The sequence below is a fragment of the Zea mays genome, chromosome 10 (genome assembly GCF_902167145.1).
Source record: "Zea mays cultivar B73 chromosome 10, Zm-B73-REFERENCE-NAM-5.0, whole genome shotgun sequence".
NCBI classification, from domain to species: Eukaryota; Viridiplantae; Streptophyta; class Magnoliopsida; order Poales; family Poaceae; genus Zea; species Zea mays.
Genome location: NC_050105.1, coordinates 140486998 through 140495479, shown reverse-complemented (window position 1 = coordinate 140495479; position 8482 = coordinate 140486998). Strand labels below are relative to the sequence as shown.

General features: G+C 50.1%; 1 protein-coding gene across 1 annotated transcript; it reads right to left on the bottom strand.

The window, feature by feature from the left end:
- Positions 1–4493: 4493 nt before the first annotated feature.
- LOC103641980 (uncharacterized) lies at positions 4494–7660 on the bottom strand. The gene is given in 8 exon segments (XM_008665284.3): positions 4494–4981; positions 4983–5192; positions 5309–5432; positions 5541–5683; positions 5989–6061; positions 6064–6124; positions 6546–7006; positions 7211–7660. Coding segments are annotated over 8 exon segments (1368 nt in total). The 5' UTR covers positions 7281–7660; the 3' UTR covers positions 4494–4755.
- Positions 7661–8482: the final 822 nt, after the last annotated feature.

The following is an 8482-nucleotide window of genomic DNA, read 5'->3' as shown; positions in this document are numbered from 1 at the left end:
CAACGACTTCTTCATGAAGCTCTACCAAAGGAGCTTCAATACGAGATGCATTTGGCATTTGTGGAGACAACCCGACTGGACCTCCGCAATGACTAACAGGTAACTTTTGAACAACCACATCCAAACATGGTGGAACCATCGTCTTCACAATTCTTAAATATATCACCCAATCATCTTCTGAGGTAATGGAGATCAACCGTCGGACAACTGTTCCATATGTAATATGGGACAACAAACCCTGAATTGATATTCTAGGGTCGTTTATGTCGCAACTAATCTCCTCACAAGCTCGAGCCAAAAGCTGGTCAAAAGTTGGTCTTTCAACGAACAACATGGTTACGATCTTCATATCATCAAAAGTAACACTCCCATAAGCATCTATCTCCACCCTTCCTCCATGGTATAGTGTTACTAGGCTGTCCATCTATTACAAAAATGGATTACTAACTCAATAATGGCTATATACTTAAGCCTACTAACTTTCTAAGTAATAAATATATATTAACTAATAACTATATAGTAAATATTAAATAAACACATCAAACGAAATTACATAATCTATAAATAATATACGAAAACATTGTATACCTTAGAACGCGTACGAGTCCAGCTAAAGGTGGAGAAGGTCAAGTCGGACGAACACCTACGTACAAAAAAACCTATTGTCAGTAAAAAATTTGGCAGCACCTCCCCTGTAAAGTGATGTTTATAGAACCTGCGAATAAACGACAACACGATGGTTGCCAACACAGAAAACATGTAATACCAATGCGCTAAACAAAATGATAACTATATAAACACTAAGAATTTACTAAACACTAACAATATGCTAACAATTTACTAAACACGAACAAGAGCTAACAATTTACTAAACAATAAAAAAATACCTAACAATAGCTAACAACTGAAAGCTAAATAACTGAAAGAACACTAATGTAACCAAATATATTTACAAGTAAATGGCTAGCTAGTATACTAAATACTAAACTAAATAAATACTAACTAAATGCTAAACACTAATGTAACCACTAACCCTAAACCCTAAACCCTAAAATGCTAAAAGCTAAATACTAACTAACCACTAACGAACAACTAAACACTAAATAACTAAGTAATACCAACTAAATACAAAAATATTAAGTAATAATTATAAAAAATTATTACCTTGTGAGCTGGAAGGCCGGAGGGAGAGCGGCAGGCGGAGGAGAGCAGGCGGCGGCCGGAGTCGAGCGAGCGGTGGGCGGAGAGCACACTCAACAATAGCCGGCCATCGTGTTGTTTGTCGTCGGCGGGCGAGCTCGGCGGGCGCCGGGCGGGCGGCGAGCTCGGCGGGCTGCGGGCGGGCGGCGAGCTCGGCTGGCGGCGGGCGGGCGGCGAGCTCGGCTGGCGGCGGCGGCGGCGGTATGCGCGGCGGCGGGCGTAGGAAACGAAAGCGGCGAGCGAAACAGAGAAGAAACGAAGAGGAAAGGGGGTTCGGTTAAGTTTCCTAGCTCGGCGCCAAGATCTGTGGCGCCGAGCTAGGTGTGCCACGCGGGCTGCCACGTCATGAAGCTCGGCGCCATAGCCGATGGCGCCGAGCTAGCTAAGGGTCCAAAACCGCATTTAAAATTTTTTTAGGTCTAAACGTGATTTTACTTCTGTTTAGGGGCTAAAATACAAAAAATTCGGACAGGTCCACAGCGTTTTAGTGGTGGACGGTATGTCGGTATCTGTTCTTTTCCGCAGGAGTACTATGCATCATGCATGGCTTTCACGGCCTAACGCGGCTACGCTAATGGTACAGTGGCACGTAGTGTAGGTACGGACTACGGAGGCAAAGAAGACCGCACCACCCGCCGTAGCCCGTAGGCCATGCGGCGCTTGGCGTCTCTTGGGCACCGATCAACCTCGGGGTGAGCAGGCGAGGTGGCGAAGGGAGCCGCGACGGCGGGCGTCAGCCCCGATCTCTATCCATCCGGGGAGCCGGGGACATTGAGTACAACACACAGGACGGTTGGAGGCGGTCGTCCCGCGCCTGCGGGCGGAGCCAAGGGGGGCCGGCAGGGGCCATGGCCCCTCCCAAGGTGAATTTGTGTGTAAATATATATACTCTAAATTTTATGCAACATAATTAATCAAAGATTTAATATAGTGGTTAGTAATATATGATCTATAACTCTAGTGTAGTATGTCAACCAACGTCTAAAGGAGACAAAAAAAAGATAAAATATTCGTTAAATAACCAATCAATGCATTAAACGTCAAACCTAATTCGCCTACAGACGCTGATATCTGAACCTCACCCTTTATACTTTATCATATTGTTTGGCTAGGTAGTTGCCGATTGCCACTGACCACTTGACTTGTCTCTACCATAACCCCACAACCAAAGTCCAAAGAAGGTGATCACGCGAAGCAGCAGAATGAGCGGCAACAACGTATATACATACTATATTAGATCTTGTGGATAATAAAATCTACAAATTTCAACTAAAGTTGTCACATGATAACATTATACAATATTTTTATTATACAATATTCTTACCCTATAGTATTGATGAATTAACTCGGTCTCCTTATATCATAATCCTGGCTCCGCCCCTGCCAGGCGGCGCCAGCTACCGGTGAGCTGTAGGACTGAACTATGCCAGGCAGGTGGGCCTTTTCGGTGCCCTTGTCCTGGACCTCTTCCGGCGTGGCGCGGCGCGGCTGCGCACTGTGCTGCGCTGCGCACCGCGGCGGCTCCGAACACCGTGCACGTGTAACTGCCCTGGGCACCCACCGCCACACCAATGATGAGTGAACTTGGTGACGTGATGCATTGTTGTCGCGATGAGTTTGGGGGCGCACATGTACTGAAACCCGTCGTGTCCACTGCCCATGTCCAATCACACACGCAGGCTACTGAACAGTTCCCCCGCTTTGCTTCGGCAGGAATGTTCGTCTTCGTCGACGCCGTTCCCTTTTTTCATTGAGAGATCTGCAGTGTGGAGGGGGCCGGCCGGCGGTTCAAGCAGATCGTCGTCGTATGCGGCTTCGGTCGTGCCAAGCTGAGTTTATATCAATCACTTGACTGCATGTTTTGGGGGGGGGGGGGGGGGGGGGGGGGGGGGGTTGACGTTCAGGGAAGCGAAGCTGCAAGACGACGATCAATGCATATGTACTAGAAAAAAGTACTAATCCGTTGTACTCATAATGACACGATGTGCTAATGCGCCCGTGCGGGCCCGGCGGTAGGAAAAATCATAAATTGTCGTGGTCCTGTTTTGACCAGTTATTATTATAGGTTACTCCGTTACTGTAGATATTCCAGCGCAGAGTGAACATAAAAGTAGGTGGGATCCAGGGGACACGAGCGACGGGCCGCGAAACTGTGGGCTGAGTCGAGTTCCGCAGTTTTAGTTAGCTATTAAAATTTAAACACATTAAATATAAACCACGTTTTAGTGTGAATCTACTAAAAATTTCTAATTTTTTTAAAAACATAAATGTAAATCTCAGCTTAACTCATATATATATAAAATTATATGGTCAAATTCATCTTACTCTAGCAGTTACAAAAAAAAGATAAATTTTGGTGCATTTGAACTATTACTATTTGTCAAAAAAATTGTCTTTTCTGTAACTGTTAGAGTAAGATAATTTTGACCATAATTTTTTTGTATAGATGAGGTGAGCAGAGATGTATATTCATGTTTTTTCCAGAATTTTTTGAAACTTTTTTAGTAGGTTTGCACGGGGTTTACACCAAAATATGGTTTGCATTCGATATGTTCCCATTAAAATTAATCAAGAGGTTTACAACCAACTAGCTAATAAACCAACTAGTTGTTAGTTATATCTTTCAAATATCTATTAGTTGTTAGTTGGCTCAACTCAGCTAATAACTTATTAGCTGGCTAATAATTAGCTTTAAAGGTTTGAAACGAGGTCTTACTCTCTCTCCCATTTGGGAGAGCCCTATTGTGCTAATTGATGGACTTTTTTTTTTACTTTGTTGGCTACCTTCGGCCGCCTACTCATCCACCTCTTATTTTAAACTATGCCTCATACACATCTCTTTTTATCATGGTTTTACTATAATGGGATATTAAGAAAAAACAGAGCTCTTCAATAGAATGTAATAGTAGTATTTATTAAGAGCTTATTTAGTTAAAGGGGATTAAGAAAAAAAATTAGTTCATTTCTTCTTCAGTCACTTTAGTTTATTTCAATCTCTCGCTGACCGGAAGCAAGCGAGCAAGAGGCAAAGCCGAGTCGCCTGATGATGCCTGGATCCTCCTCAGATCGCATGACGCAAGGGCTTGACAGTCTGACAATCGACCAGTCTGACAATCGACCTGATCCAGCAGAAATAGTCCATGTAATTTCTTCCTGGACAGTGAGTAGCTGATTATACGTTGTATTAGTAACTCAAGTATGGTTTTGGTTTTGTTCTTATTAATAACACGTGCGAAGTAGTTTTCGTTCAGAAACTACATAGGCTATGCACAGCAAAATCTGGCAGAGGGAGATGATCGAAATCAAATCATGGTTCCTGAGCCTGTACCAGCCAACATTTGGGCCATCTGCAATCAAACAGATATACATGCATGGAGGCCCTTCTGGCCTCGTCAATCTGCATGCCGCAGAAACAACAACGACCTGCTACAAAAGCGACCGAAAAAAAAACACCTCGCAAGCATGCGTGCTCCATCCTCCACTCGCCGGAAGATGCAGAACCCACCTAAAAAAAACGTGAAGCTCAGCTCGACCAGTGCTGGTCCGGCAGCCGTGCTACCTCGCACTCGGAGACTGGCGGTGGTGGCTGCTGCTCCCCGCCCGGCCCGGCCCGGTCCTCGGGCGCGACGACCGGCCGTGGCCGTGGGCGTGGCCGCTCGGCGCTGCTTCGTCCCGCGGCCGCACCCTGAGCTGCTCCATCGCCTCGATGGCCAGCACGACCTCCGCCATGGAGGGGCGGCTCCTGGGGTCCCCCTCGAGGCAGCGCAGCGTGAGCTGGGCCGCCTGCAGCGCCGCCTTGGACGGGTACTGCCCCTCGAGCCGCGGGTCCACGAGGCGCGGCAGCTTCCGCCGGTCCGCCAGGTACGGCTTGGCCCACTCCACCAGGTTGTGCTGCTGCGCGGGGCGGGCCGTGTCCAGCGCCCGCAGGCCCGTGAGCATCTCCAGCAGCACCACGCCGAAGCCGTACACGTCGCTCTTCACGTACAGGTGCCCTGAAGACACGCAAGCGAAGCGAGCACGTATGAAGAAGTCTGGTGGAAAATGTGTGTGTACATATTGTATGTGTAGTATGGAATACTGAACGATGTACGGTGTTGAAGTACTGTACCTGTGGCGACGTACTCCGGCGCAGCGTAGCCGTACGTGCCCATCACACGGGTGGTGACGTGGCTGTCGCCGCCGGTCGGGCCATTCTTGGCGAGACCGAAGTCGGACAGCTTGGCGTTGTAATTCTGCGGGGGGTGGCAGGGGAAGAAAGCATGGGTTTTTGTACGTGTTCCCGGTTGTCCGTTGTATTGATGGGATGTGAGGAGACGTATATGCATGAGGCGAACGTGTACCGTGTCGAGGAGGATGTTCGAGGCCTTGAAGTCTCGGTAGATGACCTGCTTTTCGGACGAGTGGAGGAAGGCCAGGCCACGCGCCGCGCCAATGGCGATGCGCAGCCGAAGGTTCCAGGAGATTGGTTCGAAGGAGCCGCCCTCTGATCAGTCGCAAGAGGTCCTCGTGTTATTCTTCTACCCGTCTACACTTCTTTCATGAAACAAGCTAAAGTCCTAGTCCGGTACTAAAAGGGGCATATATACACACACTGAGATGTTCCATTGCGACATGCATCTCGATAAAAAGGAAGGGGACAGAGAAAAAGGGAGAAGCTAAAAAAGCATGCGTACTGTAGCTTTGAACAAAGCTAACCCAGTCTTTATCAAATCAGTCGGTGTGTACTTGCGAGGAAGGAAGGAGACAAAAAAGAAGATGGACATTCCAAAGAGGCAGAGGACGACTCACTTCTGAAGAGATGATTCTCCAGGCTGCCTTTGGGCATGTACTCGTACACGAGCAGGAGCTCCCTGTCCTCCACGCAGTAGCCCAGCAGCCTCACCAGGTTCGGATGCGACAGCCTCCCCAGAAAGTTGACCTCGGACTGCAAAATTCCCACCACGCCAAAAACAAGCGATCAGAATCTCAAAGTTGGGGAACGCGGCGTCGGAACGTCCGGCCATCGCCCACGCGGTCGCGACGCCGGGAACTCAAGCGATGACACCGGGGGCGGGGATCACGCCACGCCAGCTCGGCACCAGCTGCTACGCAGCTTATTGTATACAAAGCAGCGCGGCATTCGCGTAATGTAATATGAACATTTGAAAACGATGGACGGCCACGTGATCCTCAGCTCGCTAAGCTAGTCTACTCTAACCAGAAGCAAACTGCGGTTGGTTTGGTAAACCACACAGGGCGCTGTCCACGAACGTCACGGCCGGCATGATCGGCAATTAATCCGTGTAGCAGCGAAGCGAGCTGATGGCAATTAAGTCGCAAGTAGATAGAGTAGTGTACGCACGCACCTGCCACTCCTGAAGGCCCTGCACGCTCTCTTGGTTGAGCTTCTTGACGGCGACGACCATGCCGATGCCGGAGCGCGTCGGGTTCATGGTCCTCTCGTCGACCCAGCCCTTGTACACCCGCCCGAAGCCTCCCTCGCCGAGCACCGTGTCGGGCCTGAAGTTGCGCGTCGCGGCCCTCAGCTCCGCGAAGGTGAAGATGCGGAGGTTGGGCGCCTCCAGGATCCTCCCCTCCTTCTCTTCCTCCTCCTCCTCTTCTTCCTCCCGGTACGAGGCGGCGGCGGCGGCGCGGAGGGGCCTCGATCCGCTGCTGGTGCTGGTGCTGCCGCCGCTTCGACCGGTCGTCGTGGCGATGCTGCTCATGGACGAGCCAGCGGACCTGCTGCTGCTGGAGGGCCCTGACCCTGAGCTCATCGAACCCTCGGATTTATGCGGCGCCATGGCTGGAGCTGCCGTAGCTGCTGCTGAGAAGAAGGAAAAAACCAAGAGATTGGCCATATGTATCAGCAGTAGGATTGGGATGGAAGTACGTAGCAGGCCAGAACCTTGAGGCCCTTCCAGCCAAAAGAATCGTGTCAAAAGCAAAGAAACGATCGTGTCGCGGCGTCTACGTAAGGCGCTGCTAGCAGAAAATAATAAGCGGGAAAAGCAAATAGATATCACAGTACCTTGTGGCTGGCCCGAGTTCTTCACGACCTCCAGTTCGGCGGCCTCGTCCGAGCCGAGGCAGTTCCCCATGGAAGCAGCAGCGGAACGCTCGGTCGGTCGACGGCGCCTCACCCCTGTCTGTCTGGCCGGTGGACTGCGGTCTGCCGCCCTCCCCTCTTCTCCTGTCCTGGGTTCCTCTGTCTCTTGCGCTAGCTCTCCCTTGGCGCTGTGATATAAAAAGAAGGGACCGGCGGCCCGTACCCCGTACCCGTACCCGTGCGATCGCCGATGCTTTTACGCGTTATGGGAGACCTTTGCTGCTGTCGTCGTGGGGGCAAGGCAAGGCAATGGCATGCATGCATCTGTCCTCCTCTTTCGCGCGCTCGAGACGGCACTGGCAGTATCAAGTGTCATCTTGTTTCGCCTAATAAAGCGCAGCGCAGCGGTCGGGAAAGGAAGGAAGGAAGGAAGGCCGTGCGTTTACTTCGGGCGAGGTCAAATGCCGTCTGCCAACTTGCGATTGCGAGTCTCTCTCTCTCTCTCTCTGCTACCGTTCATACTCGTCGCATGATTTGATTTCTAGCCAACCTGTCACGGTTATAGGGCACGTGTTGGACTTCTCTAGCTCGGGCCAGGCCACACGTACCGGCGGTGGCCGGTGGAGGAATTTTTGGTGTTCCGTCGGGCAAATCATCATCTGGGCCACGGGGCTGTGTTCTTGCGCTTCTCCTGCCTGCAGGCTGCAGGTTCGATCTATCGTTCTCTACATTGATTGGATTGGCAGAAACTGACCGATGTGCCGAAACGAAAGCTCCGTGACTGAAACGGATGGGTGGGTTTACTAGTCCAAGTGCTGAACTAATACTCCCTCCATTTCGTTTTAGTTGTCGCTGGATAGTGCAAAATTGAACTATCCAACGACAACTAAAAAGAAACGGAGGGAGTACTATATATATATATATATAGTGGGGCACGCATCAAACAACTAACTATACAGCGCGCGTTGAACGAAACCCGAGTTAATTAATTTGTCCGCTCGAGCGAGGGCATCGCGCACCTTTTTTCCCAACAATTGGATACGGTATCTCTTGCTTTTGGCCTTTGGGCCTCATATGAACCAAATCTTCCCAATCTATGTAAGCTTCGGCTTGACCTGATTGATGAGGTTGCAAAGGTCAGAGCACAAAAAGGCACACAGCGCGGACTTTTCGTGGAGCCCACACTATCCCCGGCCGGGACGCAAAGCCTAACACCACTAGTAATGAAAGCAACGGAGTCGTAACACCCCGAGA